Genomic DNA, 21,448 nt, shown 5'->3' with positions numbered 1-21,448 from the left:
AGCCTGCACACAGAGGTTAGAGGCCAGTTAAAATATTCATGTAATTCCTTGTGGGTTTCACGTGAGCTAAGAGATCCCTGTGGATTTTCTAATCTAAGATTATCACCAGATATATACTCGTCTTTGAAAGGAAATAAAATGTTGTGGTGTTTTGTTACACCAGCGGTATTGTTTGACACTGTCACGTCAATATAAAAGCGCTGTATTTTCCAAACCCTCATCAGTAGCTCTAGCAGTAGCTCCAACACATAACTGTGCAAGATGAGAGTACTGATAGCTTGCCTGTTTATCGGCGGAGTGCTAGCTGGTAAGGAAGGCTTTTTAGTATTTTGCTTTTGTGGAAAATGTTTTTTATTTATACCCTTGCCCTCGTCCTACTTGACTTCTGCCGCCATTAGTTAATACTTCCTTACTGCTTTCGCCTACGTATTTTCATCTAGGAGAACTTCTGCATTCCGTACGCTACGCAGCTTCAAGACACAGCCGACTTATAGCCTTTCCAAAACGCTGTTCCAAAACGTGATAACTCACGCAAGCTCTTGCGAATTTTTTTTCCTACTGAGCCATGTTTCTGCTTTGCCTGTACACTGCGATTGTCTTCTGGGCTTGGAAGAAGCAAATGATTTGGTTCATCTTGTGGGTTGCCCATTTTAGGAGGGGCGTAGATTACCGTTTTTCCATCGTTTTGTCAGCTTCCATTGCAACGCAGCAAAAAGCTCGAGCTAATTTTCTTTTTTCTCCAACGGGTTTCTTTCAAGTGGGCGTTAAATTTAGTTTCTTTTTCGTCAGGGAAAAACCATTTGGAACAATTGAAACCCTATATCGTCGCTAGCATCACACACGCACTCACACAAATTTTAATGTTTTTTTCACCACGGGTAACTGGGGTTGGTTTTTTTTTGTGCTTTATTTTGTTCTAATAGTCTTGTTTTCTCATTTTGCAGTTCCTGTCAAACGAAACGTGGACGAGTTCTGCGAGACAGGTACACATATTTACTTTTTGGAAGCAAAAACGTCGCATTGATATCATACTTTCACTATCGGCTGGGCTAGATTTTCTTTACTTTTAGCGCGGTGGCTCTATCAGGCAAAAGCTGTTTTGTTTGAGAAAAGAAAGATACGTTAGTCACTGTTTTTATCAAGAAGCGAAGTTGAGGGCAGTTTCAGTGATAAATTGGAAAATTCAGATTGCGCAGACAAACTTTCAAGATGAAGGCTGGAAAAATGTCTTTTTTCGGAAATTCGCGATCAGTTATTTTAGTAATGCGGATATATAACGTGTATTCGGTAAAAGTTGCAAATGGTCCAAGATTAAAGAAAGCTACCTTGCACAGCAAATAATTGCAGTTTTGCTTCACAAACGGTTATTGTCCCATTGTTCTCCAAAAATCCTACTAATTGCTATTGTTCTGTGAAAAAGGGAATTTGATTACAATGATAACATTTCACTAAATTCCTCCACCAGGAAAAAGTACATTTTAAGACGTGCGCTTTTCACTTATTTTTCTTTAGAGTCGAGAAAAATCAACAGAAAAGGCTCGTTACCTCCTCAGATGTGTCAAGAGGGTCCTTTTTCGATTTTTTCCGTTCGGTCACCTTCGTCAAAAATTTGGACATTTTCCCAGGTTTATTTGACCTCCTCCGTTGACACGATCTGCAATGTAGATATCACGAACACGTGAACAGCTCATGTTACCCATGTATATGCACATGATACATAATCATCTTTGCTGATACGGCCTAAAAATATCATGGCATGGCAAGTTTCGTGTATGATAATAAGTTATCTTTGATAACTGAGATTTCCGGTCAACTAAGAAGATTTCTTTTTTTGCTGACATGAAATGGCTTGGATAGGTTTTCTTATGTGGGATGACGTGAAACACCTGCTTTAAGTGTGGGGTGAACATGGGTTTCACGTGAAAACTGTGTCACGTGACAACAAATCATCCGACAAGCTTGAACTTGTTTTCAATAGGCGGAAAGGATAAAAAGCCTCATAAATATAAAAAAGCTAAAGATCAAAACAATATGTGGAAGAAAAACACTGCGAAACACGAACGCATAAAAATTTCACAATTTTGCGACAACGACCTACAATATGTTTTTATTTACATGTATTTACGAACATTAATGGCTGCAAATAGAATTTTCTCCTCGTTTTACCCTTCATAGGGACAGCTCGTACTTTTGTCACAAATTCGAGTCAGTTTGTTACGTAATCGATCGTTATCTTTCTTATTGAACTACGTATTAAACAAATCTACAAGCAATCCATTCATAGGATTGCTTTGATCTTGTTTCTAATAATTCCCAGCAAAAAATCAGAGCCTTACTGTTAAATTTATCACGTTTAAGAGTCCGAAAACCGATATCAAACAATTGGTTCTGTTGAAAATATTGGAATGGCACAAAAAAAGTCATATCAAAATACGTGGGAGTTAATTAAAACATTGCGAAACACGAATCGAATTTCGTTCTAGAAAACCCGTTTGACATTAGTTAAAAGGTCAAGAGCACTGGCATTGTATAAAACATGTACAACAAGATTAGTACGTCCGGGAATAAACAAACCGGTTTGTTCTCACGCCAAGAAAGACTCATGTCAAAGTGAAGAATGCACCTGAGGACACGCACTCGTTTCGAAAAAAAAAATCAAAAACTAGCGAAACTAAAAGAAAAGAACGAAAAAGAAGAGAATTTAAACAAAAAATTATAAACAGTCAAGTTTGCTTTTCTACCTGAACTTTTGGGGGAATTGGAACTTCTCCTTTACCAGTTTACATTACGATCGTTTGTTATTGTAATTTGTGATTTTTTTTTGGTTGGCTTGTTTTCATATTTTGTGATTTACACGTTATCAAACCAGACGTGCATTTGCGCTGTTGATTTCTAATGACTACTCACTCCAAATAAAAAAAAAATCATTTTTGTGGTAAGTGGCGTGCGTGATGTCCCCTTACCTCTAACCCACCTAGGGAGGGCCGAACCTATCACTCTTGTAACAAAAAAAAACACCTACCAAATGTTTAGACCTGGATAGTGTGACTTTTTCTTGAAGAAAAGGATGACTGTTTGTTAGGTTGTTGTGCGTCACGAAATTTGGCCTATTTCGGGGTAAACACTTCGCAGAATTTGTAGTGATCTATCACATTTACTTTATTGGAAAGCAGCAAAATTGAAGACAGTCCTTTGTCGCGTAAAGTAAGGGTCGTATTTAGAACTTTTCCCTGTTATAAGCAACCGCACACCCTGCCTTCTCCCAGTGAAGTTTCTTGACAAATCCCGCACGAATTTGCGATACCTTAGGGCTTAAAGCGGGACTTTTATGGTATTCAGGTATAATTCGTGCAAAGTCGTGAAAGCTTAGGGATTATGGGCGTGATTTTAAGTATCCATTTAATACAAACAAAGTGTTCAACGTGGTGGTCTTCCCCAGATGGATCGCCGCCAAATTTCTAACTGTTATGATATTTGCAACCAGTAGTTTATATTTTTTTCTGTAGACAAATACAAGCGGTCTTAGCCAAATTTTGACACATGACCCGTGACGTGAATTCCCTGTTGACGTGACGTATTTGTTTGTCCCAGGTTCCACACGTTTTAAGCCCAACGTGAGGTACACATATCGCTATGTTGCCACTAGCGTGACTGGTGTAAACGGAACAACCAATCAGACCACTGGACTCCGAATCGAGGCTAAGTGTGTGATCGAAGGAGTCGGAGAATGCCGGCATCTTCTAAGGGTTTGTATTTTATTTTAAAATTCCTTCCACCCCAGTTCTGGACTTTTCTGCAAAGCTTTTATGACGAAGCTTTTATGATGTTCAATTTTCAATTAACTCTGACTTCGAAGCTTGAAATTAAAACCATTTAACACTTTCGTAGCTATACTTAAACCTCGAATTAGTGCGTTTCGTATTTAAATGTCTGTGGAACCGAAAAAAGTAATGGACTGTTCTGTTTCTTATTCTGTAAAAGCTGGTTGTGGATCAAAACCTATTGTGTGACCATTCAAATTGAGCACTACTTTTATGTGAGGTACTGTGCTGTACAAGGTGATACCTTGCAGACCTTGAAATCCTATCGTTTGGCCATTCAAAAGAAAGCTATTGAGCAGAAATTTGCTTTGAGCTTATTGAGAGGCCTAGTTTAAGATGTTTATAATGTCAACCAGCATAGAAATTGTCATCTAGAATATATAGTCAGTAAATTGAGAAAATCAGCATTGTGTGCTCGTAAAGGGACTGACTTGACTTTTCGTCTTATTTTTCAGGTAACAAATGTACGACTTTTGGAAGCCACCCCTGACGAGGAGACAAAGTTCAGGCCATCTCCAAACCAGGAGAGCTTCAGGTCTGCTATCGAGGCAGATAACCTGTTTTTCACGGAAAACAATGGCCGCTTCGTCACGGTATCTCCTGTCAGGACAGAACCTTTGTACGTTACAAACATCAAACGTGGTATTTTGAGCGCTCTGCAACTGCAGTTCACTGAGAAACCACGTATTGTTCTTAATGAGGTATGAAGATCTAATTTCTCCTTAATATATCCATAAATTGAGAGGTGTCAGGTGATGAGAAACTAGTAAATCATCAACTATTGGCAATTGTCTTGATGAGCTGCCAAATTCTCAAAAGATCAATTAAATGGAAGGTGTGGCTTTTAGTGAGGAGAATAAAGACCTTTGAGACTATTTAGCCTTCGAGTGATGGTGCATAAAAGGTTTTGGAATACGAAGGATTGATTCAAAGCTTCAATTCAACTTCATTAGTTATTGAACTTCATCGTCTTTGGCTTATTTTTGAAATTTTCAAGTACGAAAGGAAAACCTTCAAAAGATTGTTGTATTGGCGATGCCTTGTACAGACCTGTTTAGTCGACTAGCTCTTGTCTTTGATGTGAAAACAAACAATTTAAGAAATGAACGAATGGTTTCTTGGTTTGGTAGGAAATTGGTCTTTTGTTTTGGGTTCACGGCTAAGTATTAAATTTTGAAAAAAACAGCATTTAAAATATTATTTTTTGCGTGGCAAATTGACATGACTTTTCCCGTGCCTCATGCTGGGCTTACACTAGGCCTGTTGAACGTGCGGGCTTTCTCGTTTGTTTACAAGATTGGCCATCTTGTAAAACAATTAAACAAATACGCGTGTGGGCTTTTATGTGTGTTGGGCATGCAAGGTTTCCTGTCTTGAAAAAAAAAATCAAATAAAAAAAAGCAAAAGTCGTGCATTTTGCTTCGTTTGCTGGGCATGCCAAATTGCCCATCTTTTTTAAATATTTTTTATTGACAAACCCATCTTGTAAAACAAACAACAAGTGAACGTTGGTTTTTCGTTGTTTTCTTATCACTCAGGTTGACGTGTCAGGAAACTGTTCATCCGAGTACAAGACCGTGACTGTCAAGAAGACTGAGACCGAGATCATCAAAACCAGGAACTTCACCAACTGCACTCAGCGGTCACACAATGTCACCAAGCTCAACCCAGTCACGTATGGCGTGAACTCGGTAAGTAAAAAAAAACTTTCAAATTAATGACAGTCCGCAGAAACCCTTTTTTCTTACAAGAATTTTGGTTCTCATTTCACACTGTGCAGGGTCCTCTGAACTCAACCAGTTTCTGTCGTTACATTGTGGAAAACCACGTGAAGACCGTAGAATGTAATGAAACACACCTGTTGCGACCCTTCAGCTATAACGGAGCTGGTGTGATAACCAATGTCACGTAAGTAATTCCTTGCCGTTGTAACGCTTGACTTTCCATGCTATAATTTCGTGTACTCTATCACTAGACTATCACTAGTCACACAAACCTAACATCGGGGGTTAGTACGATACTGAGTTGTGTAGTTGAAGTTTTGATCTCTTTTGTGATTTCGTTGCAGTTTGAATTTGACCTTGGAGTCGACAACCTGGACTTTGTTCACTGACTACGAATACGGAGGTAATACATTCTTTCATTGCAAACTTACAATATAAATAAAATAGATTATTTCAAGCATAAAAAGGCATCTTCTCATACAAATTCACAGTAAGACGAAAATTAATTTTGGCTCATTTCATTTCATTTTTATTGATGTCCTTCGCGTCTCTGTACAGCCCTGTTAATTTTGAGCAGAAAAAATGTTACCGCGAGATATTGGTTTATTATAGGTAACAGAGTATCCTGACAAAGAAGCCGGTATTATTTCCCAACTAGACAAGAATGGTCGGAATGTCTTCAGGTACTAATGGATGTAAGCAAAGGTACTCTAAGAAAATTCCTTAACTTGATTCTTTTGTCTAATAGAGAGACGAAAGTCCAACTTGATGTTTGAGCATTCCCATCCGGAAAACAACGAACCAGTTTACGAGACTGACTCTCAGGATGCAGAAGTCATTCTAGAAGAGTTGATCACCGTCCTGCCCATCAACGAGACCAAACCGATCACCGCGATTAAATTTACCAATCTGGTGTTCTCGATCCGAAAGCTTGACGTAAAATCGCTGCGAGACGTCTGGACTCGATTTTACAACTGTGAAGACGAACAAGAAAGAGAGTTCACAGAGAAGCAATGCAAGAAATCGCAGTAAGTTTCAGTTCTAAAACTTCAAATGTAAAAGGAACTTTTGCAGTCGTATGTCATGCACTTGACGTTAAAGACGACCAGTGGTTTAAAGGCACTCACATGATGCAACTTCGTTTTGTGTTATGTGTACTTCATGTTAGGTAGACTGTAGACATATCACAGACGTTGCTTCACCCCGGGTCATTGAATGGAATTCATGAACCTTAAACGAAGTGATATCACCTGGGAAATGTAAGGTCTATCCCAAAACCAAAATATTAAGCATAAATAGATACCACAATTTTTCTTGCTTTAATTTTACCTTTCATATTCTTTCAGAGCGTATGTGCTTGATGCCTTTACTCAATGTGGTACCACGCCATGTCTGAGATACATCATCGAGGCAATCAGGGACTACGAACAAGTTAAACCTGAACACGTGACCTACCTGTTGACTGGAATGAGCTCAGTGCGAAATCCATCACCATACCTTTTCACAGAAGTAATCGTAAGTAATCATTTACTGTAAAATTAGTTTTAAACCTTAATATATGTAAATCAGACTAACGCCGTTTGACGTTGAGAAGAATTCGTTACAATGCAACACTACAAGCTACTACAGTAACCAAGGAGGCTGTTAGACAAGACATCACTTTTTTGACTGATCGCTGGGGTTATATGACATTTATTTTTTTGTGTTATCTTTTACAGGACCTTCTGCAACAAAAGGACAATCTACCCAAGACCACGTTGCTGTCCCTCGGAACTATGATCAGGAAGTACTGCCAACAAGTTCCAGACGAGTGCTTAAGAGAATCTGTAAGTATTTTTAATAGAACATTTCTCAGACAAACTGCTCAAATTCTCAATTCCTGTCAAGACTTTTATTAAAGGCTAACATTATCACAAGCTTGTGATCTACAAGGTTGCAAAAGTAATTTGAGTATTTCCGCTACATGGCAGCTTTATTTAGTAAACTCTCAAGAGGACTCCTAAGTATGAGCTATAGAAGCTTATAGAACCGTCGCTGCATTCTCTTATTGTGCGTGTCTAGAAGTCAAAGAACGTACAACAACATTAACGAAAGAAGCTGTGTTGCTTTGAGGTTTTCATTGCCTTATACTTTAAGTAGTCAACTAATAAAATAACTGAAGGATTTGTTAACCGGGTGGGGGGGGACGTATATTCCTAGAGTGTCTATGACTTTCAGGGGACTGGTATTTTCAGAGCTCTTAAGTAGGCTGGCCACTCAAGCTGTGAAACTTGAACAACTGATTTATTACATGAAATATTTATTTCAGGAATCTGAGGTGATGGATGCCGTTGACTACCTAGAAAAACAGCTTCCACAACACTGCGATGCCACCCCATCAACGGTAGATGACGTTATCGTCACGCTAAAAGCCATCGGCAACGCAGGACGTCTGCGATCCAAAGGAACAGAGCTCGTGAAATGCTCACAAGGCGCCAACTACCTGAATATCTCCGTGGTTGCCATTGAGACCATTCGACGCTTGCCTTATTGCCCTGACACGTGGAAGTCTTTGAAGAGGGAGGTGTTTGGTGACTTTGGTAAAGACCCTGAGGTGCGGCTACAGGCATACCTTGCTCTGCTGAAATACCCCAGTGAACAGACTGTCAGGTTCGTAGCGGAGGTGCTGGATGAAGAAATCAACACCCAAGTTGGTGCTTTCGTGAGCACCCATCTCAAGCAAATGAACGATTCTGTGGAGCCCACATTCGGAAAGACGTAAGTTGTTTCTCGTAGTTGAATTTCGACTTCTTAGTATGAGTATCTCTCTAGGGCGTTATGTTCAAGTCTGGACGCCGATACTAAGCAAAGTAAACATAGCATTCTTTGATTCTCAATTCAGGGGTTTTGTATATGTGCGATGCTTAGAAAAAACCTGACAGATACATAACTATCTCAAATCCAATAATTTTTCAATAGATCATTCTTAAACTCTGATGTTTTTTGCATACGAGTCCTGTTTTATTTGTCAATTTTTGGTTTGGAATGTTCATCGACCTCATCGAAAGAGAAAAGCAATATCACCTGATTGACCTTACAAAGCTTACTTTGGTCTCGCCATAAATGCAGAAATTTTTTGTTTGACCAACTGCAACGAAATTTTGTTTGCCTTAATACTAGAGCAAGTTTCACCTATATACACTACGCACAAAAATTTCAAAGTAATACTTTTTTTCTACTTTTCCGGCAGACTGAGCGAAATCATAAAGAAGGCTCTTAAGGAGAGAGAAACTCCCCTTCGTGAATTCAACACCACCTACAAGTCACGCTTCATGCAGAGAAGTTACATCAATGGTAAGTATATACTATACACTACAAGTTGCAATGTAAGTTGAAGACTGACTTACTGATTCACTGACACAATGACTGACTTATTGACTTAAGCTGACTCTCCTGCTAACTTCATTATACCTAATTTATCTCGTTGTTACTATCTTCCAGAGGAAACCAATCTTGGCTTCAGCACCGAAAGTCACGTAATCTACCACCCAGAGAGTCTTCTCCCGCGAAGCGCTGAGCTTAACGTGACACTTGATTTATGGGGCGGAGCCTTCCCAGTGGTCGAGACGAGCACGCGGTTTGAGGGCTTGGAGATCATCTGGGAGAAACTGTTTGAACACAAAGGGTACTTCCCTGACAACCACATCCGGGGACTTGTGCAAACACCAATGATGAAGAAGAGTGAAAATGACCCTAGGGAAGTGGAGAAGAGGAATGCTGATAACCTGGTTGACGTGGAAACTCTTGATAGCAAGGTTAGATTGAATATCCTTGAAGACTTACACCCTTGCATTCATTCAGCAATCAGTAGAAAATGAAAACTTTGTATTAGGGTTAGGGAGGTCACATTACGGATAGCGATTCGTAATCAATCCCAAACTATGCTATCCTCGTTCCAGAACTATGCTATCCTCGTTCCTTTCTGTCGGTTTAGTATTATCGATTTGTTGGTTTTCTACCTTAGTAGAGTAATCTTTTGAGCTTTTCTTCGATTTAAAGGTATTTTTGTATATTACAGAAAATCACGTATTTGCACGTCAGAAAACTATGACTTTAAACCTTTCTTCCATGGCAGTGAGCAAAATTCTTTTCGATTTTTTGTTGAATATTCATAAGTTCAGCAAACATTCAGAAGCTGAATGCAAACTGTGTCTTATTAGAACCACTCTTCTTCATTTGTCACACAGGTAAACCTACGCACGATGACGCCCAGTGGTTTCCTGTCTCTAAAAATATTTGGCAACGAGCTCGACCTCTTTACCCTGAAGGACCTTAAGTGGCTGGAAGAAGATGACATACCTCTGGCCGACCTCATTGAATTGCTGCGAACACTGTCACGAGGAGTTGACAGAACTTACACAAAGAGTGTCCTGTTCCTAGAAGAGACATACGTCATCCCGACTTGCCTTGGAATACCTCTGAACCTAAGCATCAATGGCACGTCTGTCACCAGCGTGCACGTGCAGGGAAAAGCGGACCTTTTGAATCTCTTCTGGGGCATCAAGAAAGCCGTCGTCAAGGGAACTGTAAAACCAAGGTAATTACATGGTCACGGGTGCTTTATACGTTACTGTTTGTGGTTGGCATTTTCATGAATAGAACTTACTGAAACGCAAGAGATGGAAGTAGCGCTGTCTCCATATAGCCTGCAAACGTCCTAGGGCGTCAAAAGAGCATTTTATTTTTGGACGTTATATGTAAGTGCATGAATGGTTGTATCGTCCACATTGACTCTGGGACATGTTCCATTAATTTGTAGCTAAACAGTGACGGATTTACATATTTCAGGGTTTCTTTTGCTTACAATAAAGTGATTTAATTTTCTTTTTTTATTTCTTCACTAGCACTGCCATCGTGCTTTCTGGTAAGGTCACATTAGACGCCTTCCACGTCTCAACAGGCGTACTGCTCAATGGTTCAATTTCTACTTCAACTGAACTGCAAGGCAACGTGACCTACAATGAAGAACAGGGGATTAGGTCTCACATCAACATCACTGAGAAGCCACAAGAGATCTTGAACATCACGTAAGGGCATAATCCATTTTTGTTATTTTGTGACGTTTTTTTACTTATTTGCCGCAGTAATCAGGGCAGTCACGTAACTTTGACGATTGCATGACAACGCAAGTAACGCCTCGAGATCTTTTTGATTTCGTAAAAGCGTTAATGAGTGAAGACTGTTATGTTGCTACATGCTCAAAGACGGTTTGGTAAAATGCAAGTCTCACTTGCATTACATATCATTGCTACCTTGCAGTAAAATGTGTTGATCATGATGCCCTTGATCTCAGCATACAAATTCTCAAAACAGTTACTGATAGAATCCCAACAGTGCTTGTTGGGAGAATTGTATATCACGAAAGCAAAATTTTTCATTGGTGACTAGGTCCTAAGATCCGATAGCATGCGTTCTATATCTGTAGTAGTAATCTGTTGAGAAATTAGAATTTAATCACCCGTTTATTATGCACTGCAGCACTTCCCTTTTCCACCATATCAACAACGTCAAGATCCCGATCCGTGGACTGGAACATCGTAACACGGTAAGAGCAATTTCTTATCTTTAATTCTACAGTATTTGCAGCGACATTCTATCTTTTCCATTGATTCTTAATTGCAGCAGGTAAGGTAACCAACTTAAAACGTCTAGCGGCACAAACTGATTAATTTGCCTTTTCTTTTTTTCTTCTAATTTAAGACTGGAATCTGCACCACGGACATCTTTAACAGCACCAAGCTCATGGGCGTTAACCTTTGTTCCAACATCTCCATACCGGTGGCCTGGTACAACAAAACCGCTCCATTCTTCCCGCTTACCGGCCCTGCCAACTTCTCCATCTACCTCAACAGAACCGATCCGCTGCTGACGAACTTTAAAGTTGAGGCCAACTTCACCAAGCCAGACGAGTACACGAACAAGACGGTCATTGCTATTAGCACCCCCGGAGGATCCTTCAAACGGGAGTATTTCTGCAACATCACAGTTAACCGCACTGAAGAGATGTACCGCTGGAATGTCAGCATTGGTACCAATCAAACAAATTTTACCACCATCGGTTATATTCACGTCCCCATCGCCAACGCTGTCAATATCACTGTGAATGTGACTAGAAATATAACAGCGTTCTACTTTCACAGCACTTGCCACAAGACCCACAAGATCAACTATGGGCTTGCATTGAATGTCACGCTTTTCAACAGATCGTTGTACCATACTTTCTTTGTGATGAATGACACGCATCTGTGGCATCTAGAGACCAACACGACTGTAAAGAACACCACAGAAAACATTTCAATTTCTGTTTTGTACCTCAACACATCGATCAACCTCAACGGAAACACGACAGGTAACATGACCCTGAACATCACACATCGGCCATTGAACCTCACCCTGCATCTGCGAGGCCAGCATAACATGACTGACCGAAGTACGAACGTGACCTGGAACGTAAGCTGCCCTGCCTGGAGCACCCCAATCTTGAATAACAACATCACCATCAATATCACGTATGTCAATGTCACTAATATGTACAAGACCCAAGTGAACGTGTCTAGCAATGGTACTCAGATGCTGTCATGCTACAAAGCGTACGTCAATTCCACCGACAAGAACATCACAGTTTTCTACTGCAACGTCACGACTTTTAACAAGACATCCTCGTTGAACATGACTTTGACGAACACAACTGACGGAATCAAGATTTGCCACTTGAACATCACTCACCAGAACAGGTCGATCACTTTGAATACCACGTGGATTTACAACCCTGAAATCAGGAATGTCAGCTTGAATATCACATATCTGAACCATTCCATCGTGCTCGTCGGGTCTTTGAAGAACTTTACACGAGAGAAAGGAATCTGCTTGAACAGCACTTACTACAATGGCACCCACTCAAACTTCACCCTTTTGGCGACGTGCTTAAGCTATGTAAACACAACGGAACGGAAATCCTTGATTTTTAACGTTACCAGTCTGAACACAACTGCAACGGTTAATACAACATGGTTTGCGAACTCCACGGCAAGAGGAATTCTGGTAAACTGCACCTACCACAACAGGACAATTTTCAACCTGACGGCCACCTACTCCAACACCACAACCACCAAGAATCTCCACTTTAATTTCTCGATGGGTAACTGGAGTGCAGAGCTGAATCACACATACTTCTCCACTGAGATGTTACCTGAAGTGGACCAAATTCGCAGCATTAACATCACGCACAGGATCAAGAACGGCACAACCGTCGTGTTGAATACCACTTACACGTTCGTCTTCTTCAACACCACGACCAAGAAGGACCTCGTTTTGAACCTGACTTTCACTAACCGAACCTATGGCGCTCAAGTGTCCATGGTGAACAAGACCACTTCGGAAGTGCTGCATCACATCGTCAGGATCACTGGCTACACACCCAACAGGACGGTCAGCTGGATCGGTGTCTTGAAGAACACGACCAAAATGTTCAACTTCACATCTCTTGTCCAGTACCAACCAAAGAAAGTCCTGAATCACACCGTCGTTTGGAACAGGGAAATCAATCACGTCAATATCTCCATTGATATCCTTCCAAACATTACAGTCAGTCTGAACTGCTCTGGAACCTTCAACACCAGCATCAACGCGACTGCTAATGTAACTGTTTACAACCAAACGCTTATGTGGAATGGATTTGCCAGCAATATGAGCGTGGTTTCCAACCTGACCTTGTGGAACCGGACCATTGAGTTTGTGACCAGGACGTGCAACGTGTCCCACAGTGCCTTCTTCAACCTGAGCACCTGGCACCACTTCAACAAAACAGCATTCAACGGCTCCATGGCTTGGTATATAAACGCGACAGAGAGAGTTTCGTACTTCAATGTTTCGACCCAGAACGTAACGTGGTTCCTGAAGGTGTTCTCGGACAACGAGACGCACATGAACAGCACGATCTACAGGATAAATGGCACTGAGATCTATACAGAGTGGAGCAGAGAGGTAAGAGCTGACAACACCATATATGACGTCCTAAACATGACATCTGTCAGAGATGGTTGGAGGGCCTTGAACAATTTCACCTGCGACATTCCAACCAAATTGGCAAATATCACCCTTAATGCGACTTTGGGTGGAGTGAACATGACCAAATTCCGGACGCACTTTAAGTACGTGTTGAGAAACATCACACAGGAGATGCTTGTGTGGAACTACACCACGGAGAACGTCACCCAAAATCTCGTCAACCTCACCAGACATCTGCTGAACGTCACCTCCCGCAGCATCCCTAACGTAACTGCAAATTACCTCAGGTACTTCCACGGCGAGAGCAACAAAGTTAACTATACACGCTTCTACTATAACCTGGCTTATGCCATTTACGACGTCAAGTTCAGCGATGTTACCCTGAAAAACATTACTGAAGAGCTGATTGTGATACTTCAGAACTTTACCGACCACGTTAATACCACAGCCGTTCTTGGAAACATCACGAATATCATCAGAAACTTGACTGGTTACAATCAAACCTATGAAGTCTTCGTTTACAATTTGACTGACTGGGGAAGAAACGTCACTCGCAACTTCACTGTCTGGTTGAACAGAACCGTCAGTGAGATTGGAAATTGGACAATCGCCAACAAGACCATTAACTATCACCTGAAGACCTACCTACCAGGTGTTCACAATCTTACCATAGAGTTGCTGAATGGCACGGTCAACTTCACAGAAGCTCTTCTGAACGTCAGCTTGGTGTTCAGAAATTTCACCCACAATGTTACTGAGTATATCCTGAACATGACACATCCTGTGCTTTACAATATTACCAGGGAAATACTCGTGAACATTACCGGCTATGTTAACAATTCGTCATTCCTTGGAGGAGTCGTGTACCCGGTCTGGCAGAACTTCACCGAAGTACTCAATATCAGCGTTTTCAACTTCACTTACGAGCTTTTCCACAATTGGACCATCTGCAACTCATCGCTGGAATGGTTCCTTCCATCCCTTCAATATCCAGTGAACATCAGTCTGTCCTTCCATAACATCACCTCCAACACAACATTGTACCAAGCCATTGAAGGCCTGTTGAATAAGACCCTCGAAGTGTACAATGCAACGGTAAGGTCCACAGCTTGTCGTGTGAACAGAACCCACGAGTGGCTGGTGAACGTCACGGACTTTGTTGTTATGCTTGTCAACGACACCGTAAATGTCCTTAATGTGACCAGCAACAAGACCACGCAAGAGATTATCGAGCTTTATATCAACCGCACTCACAACATGACCACTCAGGTTTGGAACATGACGGTGCAACTGCTGACATCGACCAACTTCAGCAAACCCCTTAATGAGACATGGGAGCTGTTGAATTTTACGACACATTACTACAACTGGACTCACAGGTAAGACGTAAGTGATTTTGAGCGACTGAAGAGAAGGTTAAAATATTTAACCAACTATGTTTATTTTTAACAGCATGCCGTGGACACGTCCTGTTCTGAAGAGGTGGAACTCAACAATGCTCGAGGTGGTCAGCGTAATGCGCAACCACAGCTGGCAAAACTACACTCGGTTCTATTTCCCACGAGTGGTCAGATATGTTGCTGAACCAATAGAAATGAACGTCTATGCGATGACTTGGTTCCTTTCCAATTACCCATCCAACACAACAGTGACTGAGAAGATGATGAACAGTAGCTTCACATACCCGCGAGAATTGAGCATGCAAATGAACTTCACCGAGATTTTCCATCAGTTTACCAACAGTTACACGAACCTGACCGCCTCCACGCTGAATGCTACCAGAAACATCACAGAACTCTTCCTGAACAGCACCTACAACTTGACCATGACCGCCGTCAACATCACCGCGAATTGGACACGCGCCATTTATAACCTCACCTACACTGTGGTCAACACCACAGCCAGCTTCGTAAACGGCTCACTGGTCAACGAGACGATCTGCCACAATGCCCATCTTCCAAAATACTTCTACTTCAGCGTGATGAATTTCACCATGAACATCACCGATCACACCTTTAACTACACCATGTGCATGCTGAACCAAACCATTCGTGAATACCTGAATAGGACTCTGTCACCTGTGCTCACCACGTGGAGGACTCTGAAAGCGCTGAGTGAACTGAAGCCAGAAGATATTGTGGAGATGCTTCAACCACAAAGTAAGTCATAGTGGGGAAAATAAGTTGTGTACTCTTAAACCAGTCACTATTATTTTCTTTTCGCTTCTTTTCTAATCCACTTGTACTCTCGCCCAAATTCGTCAAGTATTTATACACTTCCTAATTTGCAACCTTTCTTTCACTAGACGTTACCGCCATGACATTCGGAAAGCATGTCTACACCTTTGACAAGCGATATTTCCGGTTCCCTGACGTCAAGAATTCTGACTGCCAGTACTTGGTGACACGTGACTTCAAGGACGGAAACTTCACAGTCATTTCCGCTTCTGAGTCGATCATTGTCATCACCCAGGATGCTGTAGTGAAGATCTACCGCAATGGCGTCGTCAAGTCACAGGGTATTGTCAGCGAAAACGTCTTGGAGAGCAGTCTGTTCGATGAACTGCCAGTGAAGTTTGAGAACACGACCGTTGTCCGAGATGGACCTTACATCAACTTGACTAATGACTTCGGCTTCTCTGTGGAGTGCGACATGGAACACTTCATCTGCAGTTATGTTGTCTCTGGCTTCTATCACAACAGAACTGCTGGTACGTAGAACGAACTGTTCCCACTATTATATCCCAGATGGTTAATGGGGGTAGTCTAACTTTAGGAGAAATACACAGAATTTACCACATCATTACATAGAATCGATTGAGCCCGTTCTAACGCTTACTTCTTTACAACTTTTTTTTGCCAAATTTGCAAAATGTCATTTTGGAACTGAAAAAAAAATATATAATTCTAGTACACTAATTCAAAGTACTTCTCGGCAGCTTTCGAGTGAATGACGTTTTTCATAGGTTCTAAGAAATAAAAGCCTCCACCTGGACTCGACATGTAGCCAAAACTTTCTTTAAAGTCTCAGAATTGTTGCGTACTGGACGTTGAATCTTTGATAAGAAAGTGTTGCTGGATAGCTCTCCATTTGGGACTATTAAAACGAGTCAATAAACTAAAATCCCTTCCTGGCTTTAGGTCTCCTTGGCACTAACAATGGTGAACGAAGCGATGATTGGCTCTCCCCGACTGGCAAGAACCGAACCAGATTGTCTGACTTCGTCAACTCCTGGCTTGTACGTGGTGACTGCAAGGTGGAGCGAGAGAGCGAGGTGCCTTGCAACAGAGCGGAGTTAGAGAGTAAACGCTGTGATGAGCTCTTCCTGAAGAATACTTCGCTACTAAGCAAATGCTTCTCTGAGGTATAACCGTTGTTTTGCGTTAATTTTTTTTTTTGGCTGCTCTTACTTAGGAAATAGGCGCGAATGACTCATGACATTAAAGCCTCCCAAGTTGCTTATAGTAGACCTAAGGCCGTTTTGCCTTAGTTTAGATTCACTTTTAGCTAACAGAAAGGTTCTCATTCGAATGTCGTAAACCAAAATCAAGTCGATCATTCTGGCCAATCACAAAGGAGGGGGGAGGGAGGATACAAACCTCTCTGCTTTTCTCATGAATGTAAATGCAAACTAGTTAGCATCAGGACAACTTGATTTACACAAAAAACAACAAAAGCAGTGAGTTCTGTATCAAAACAAGGTCACCTCCAGCCTCGCTACTATTCAAGGGCTTAATCACTGAGCAGACAACTGTAAAATGGTCTATTGTATTCATCCGAACCTTAGCGTTTATCGCTCAACATTACAAACGCTTGTAAAGCCACTTTGAATAATTCCTTACCCTTCCTTTTTCCCTAATATTGTTTAGGTCAATCCAGTTGACTTCGTGGCTGCATGCAAAGCTGATTACCAGGACTGCGATATTACTGCTCCAGTGAAGACTTTGCACTGCAACGTGACTGCAGCTTATGTCCGGGAATGCAAGCGTCATGGAATTGAGATTACTCTACCAGACGAATGCTGTGAGTTTGAAAATAATGTACTTCTGTGATAAATTGTCGGATTCAAAATCTGTGAGAGTTAGCATAAGCAAACAAACAAAAACAAAAATATCCAACAAATTATCTAGATATGCATGGTATTTCTTCAATTTACAACTTTACCAGTGGATAAAGAACCTACAATTGAAATGAGCTGCGAAACAAAAGTACCTGCGTTTTTGTATCTTTCTTGGACTAATTTTCAAGAGACTGAGCTTATAGAGAGAGAACAAGCCATTTTTGTGGACTTGCATGATGGAAAACGTAATTCTCCTTATTGAATGTTGTGCATTTCTTTTTATGTAAGTTCTGAGAATTTGTTGTCCTATCAACACAAAAATTATTATGTTGATGATTTTCTAAATTCTCCACATTTCCTACCTTGATATTGTATTGATAATGTAGGGAGAATTTAGAGTTAGAACTTACCTAACTTGTACTTACTTGTGTTGTATTTCTTCCATCCACAGCATCCTGTGAAGTCAACGAAGTTGTCCACGAGAAGAACACCACCTGGAAGGAGGCACCAAATCGCAAGGTAGATGTTGTTTTCGTGTGCAGTGAAGGAGAAAAGATGGAGTCCGTCGCCGATCTCTTGCCTGACTTCGTCCAGCATCTCGACAAGGAATTGAAGAGGGAGAATATGTCACCGCAGTTCGGACTGGTAGGATTCAGCGGTAAAGCGCCAGTGCACAGGCCCGGTCACGCTCACACAATCAAGGGACGACTCTTCAGTAACGCCAAGGACTTCACGGCTAGAGTGATCAGGAATATGGAATTCACCAAAAGGTAAGAATCTCTTGTATTTTTCTAATTTTTTTTTTTTGGGGGGGGGGGGGGGGCCCAACTGGACAGAAAAGAGCATTTCTGGACATCTTAAAGCTCGAGAGGATGATCCCTTCTCCTACTTGGCATACGTTTTATATAAATGATAGTTTTGAAAATTTGACCAGCTTTATAGACACAATGGAAATTAAGGGAAATGGCATTTTGGTTCAGATTTTGCGATTTAATTTTCTCTGTCAAAGGCGCGCACTTTTTAATTTATTTTTGAATTTTTGTATTTCAGCTTTAATAAGAACGTATTAGAACACCTAGGCATTATACCTTGTTAAACCATTTTGGTCGAAGCTGACTTTTTCTTACTTGCTTGTTTTCAATTTACAGCAAGAGAGAGTTCCCAGAAAGTGACGGCTATCTTGGTTTGATGAAGGCAGCGGAGTACCCCTTCAGACCAGCTGCCACCAAACTCATCATTCTTGTCACGAACAGCATCCGTGTCAATCATAGCAGCTTAACCAATGAAACAGTCGCTAAGGCTCTCAAGAACATCAGTGCGAGACTTGTGGTGATTGGAGAGTTCCCGTAAGTAATGAATTTGAAAATAAAAATAAAACTTTATTTTATGTCAAGGTGTTTAGCTGTGCAAACAAACACTTGAAATTAATTTGCGGTACACCGCTTCTAGACTGTTTTAAGAATGTAACCGATTTGTCTCGAATCAAGGAAGCGAAGTTATATTCTCAGACACGTGAGACAGCGTTTAATTGCATTTCTGAACACCAGAGAGAGAGAGAGAGAATACGACGCGCAGCGGAGTATTTTTAACGCAATTCGAAGTGTTTGGACTATGGATCGACCAATTCAGTTTTGACTATGGATCGACCAATTCAGTTTATGAAACAAATTCTGTTTCAAACTATAACATGTCCACTCTTACTTGTTATCGTTTCACTGATTTTTCCTTCCCTTTCGCTTGTTTCAGGTACAAGAAAGCGATTGCAGTGGATACGTTCGATTACCTGTACACCAAGAAAGGAGTGTTCAAGGTCACCAAATGGTCAGACAAACTACCGGAATATGACGAATACGCCCAAGTTATCACTAAAACACAAGGCGTCGCCATCAACCTGAAGACGTTCGAGTACCCGACACCACATCCAAACATCTGGCAAACAAGACGGGTGTTTGAGACGATCCGTAGACAAGTGCAAGATGACATCGAGAACTGCAAACAGTGCACGTGCGTCACTGATGTAGTCGGAAGAGGAAAGACCATCTGCAAGACGGTTCTTTCTTGCTACTAAACAAAACGTAAGTGAGGCTCTATTGGCTCTTACTTAACGCCATTCCGCCCGAAAGCGGGAAGACCGAGGAGCCAGCTTTCGGCGATTGGAGTTCTGGGATCGTTTTAAACCAACGCAAGCTGGACTCCCAGAAATCCTTGTGACGGAGAGCTTGTCTCGGTCTTTAGTGCGACCCCCCTAACAATTGTAAAAAAAATAGCCTTTAAGGCGTTATGATAAAATCAAAATTAGATCCTTAAAATTAAGACTAATATGGATAAAACCAATCCAATAGTTGAGGTACAAATAATTAGTCACGCACTGGCGTCAAAAGACGCTATCGGCTATTAGTTTTAGAAAGTCACCATATTAGGCGTGGCACGTCTAGACATCCATAACTCCTCAGGTTATGTTCAAGATATTAACTAGCATGAAAAGTTCCCATCGCTGCTAACTGTAGTTTAATTTAAAGAGTGTTTTCTACCCAGAGAGGGTGTTTCTAACCCTTGTTCGTTTGCTTTTTTCAGGTCTGACGATTGCGAACCGGCCCGGATGGATATTATATGCAACACAAGTAATCATCTTAGCTTAGTTAGAGCGCAATGAAATTACCAACATATAGCTGTTTTGAAATATTTTTCAATACAGTAACTTTTTTCGTGGCAGTTTTTAGAGCTTGTAATTTGGCTTTCTCTGTTAGTAGTTTTGAGTTTTATGCGTTGATACGTTTTGTTTTGTTTTTCTTTTTTGGGTTCCATTGTGCGCTATAGCTCATTTAACCTTTTTTTATTAGCATCGATAAAAATATAGCATTTTTTTTTTCATCAGTAAGCGCTGTAGCTCACTTAACCATGTTGGTTTATTGGCATTGACAAAACATATAGCTTTTTTGTTTGCGCGATAGCTCATTTAACCAATTTGTTTTATCGGCATTGTTAAAAGTATAGCTTTTTAACCGAAAGCTGTAGCTCATTTAACCATTTTGTTTTATTAGCATTGATAGAACTATCATAGTACTTTTTACAGAGGGAGCCGCTTAGATAAGATGTTTAGATTTATATTCGGCAAATTAAAGGGTTTGCCGCTGGCATTATTAATACTGAAGGGGTTCCAAAGTGTAGCTTGTAGATCAAGTGATCTGTACTTGAACGTCAACGATGGCATTAAACTTTCTTTGAAGCATTTAAACTTTGTAGTATTTTTGTTCGCGTTCTCTTCTCTTCTCTTCTTTTCTCTTCGTCTTCTATTCTTTCCTTTTCTCTCTTCTCTTCAGTTATTTTTAAATTTATGAATGGTTCAACAAATTACAACTTAAAAGTAATAAAAACGTTTATTGGAAATTAAAAAAAAAAATCGACTACTGCCTGCGGGCCGCCTGGCAGACTGTCTTCTGTCCGTCGTTTAATGTGTTTGACCACTATTCAACCCATAAACTGTCAACCAAAACCACCTCTTTGTCTAAAAGTCTCTTTCCCTAGTTCGTCTTGCATGGTTCTTGTCATGAGACGTCTGCATGTTTCCTCTTAGGTTCTAACTCATCATTTCCCGGGTCTTTCAGAAGGAGGAAAGTCTTTGAGAACGAGGTTGTGCAAGTGCAGCCTCCAAGTCCTTTATAACTAGAAAGTCTCGAGAGCACAGCAACGTCTCAAATGCTGTTTTAGTACTGATCACACTAGAGAATATTTCGTACTGGGCTTCTTGGCATTACACAGGGGCGAGGTTTCGCGGCATTAGGAGACCATGGCGGCAT

At 41.0% G+C, this 21,448-nt stretch overlaps 1 protein-coding gene across 2 annotated transcripts; it reads left to right on the top strand.

Annotated features, from left to right (window-relative positions):
* Nucleotides 1-184: 184 nt before the first annotated feature.
* On the top strand, nucleotides 185-20,886 carry LOC144661351 (uncharacterized). Of its 2 annotated transcripts, none has more exons than XM_078522086.1 (25): nucleotides 185-307; nucleotides 945-983; nucleotides 3,592-3,746; nucleotides 4,277-4,522; nucleotides 5,360-5,512; nucleotides 5,602-5,729; nucleotides 5,890-5,948; nucleotides 6,294-6,573; nucleotides 6,892-7,060; nucleotides 7,264-7,371; nucleotides 7,854-8,302; nucleotides 8,775-8,878; nucleotides 9,026-9,339; nucleotides 9,772-10,121; nucleotides 10,429-10,611; nucleotides 11,063-11,129; nucleotides 11,285-14,970; nucleotides 15,044-15,750; nucleotides 15,897-16,301; nucleotides 16,732-16,955; nucleotides 17,461-17,614; nucleotides 18,103-18,421; nucleotides 18,800-18,997; nucleotides 19,398-19,726; nucleotides 20,226-20,886. In XM_078522086.1, the coding sequence occupies exons 1-24, from the start codon at nucleotides 262-264 to the stop codon at nucleotides 19,717-19,719; spliced, it is 8,865 nt and encodes a 2,954-aa protein (XP_078378212.1). In that variant the 5' UTR covers nucleotides 185-261; the 3' UTR covers nucleotides 19,720-19,726; nucleotides 20,226-20,886. The 2 variants fall into 2 exon arrangements, with proteins under 2 accessions (XP_078378212.1, XP_078378205.1); XM_078522079.1 differs by having other exon boundaries at nucleotides 5,593-5,729.
* The last annotated feature ends 562 nt before the right edge of the window (nucleotides 20,887-21,448 follow it).

The sequence above is a fragment of the Oculina patagonica genome, chromosome 1 (genome assembly GCF_052425735.1).
Source record: "Oculina patagonica isolate OP01 chromosome 1, crgOcupat, whole genome shotgun sequence".
Taxonomy (NCBI): Eukaryota; Metazoa; Cnidaria; class Anthozoa; order Scleractinia; family Oculinidae; genus Oculina; species Oculina patagonica.
This window is presented reverse-complemented; position numbering and strand designations above follow the sequence as displayed.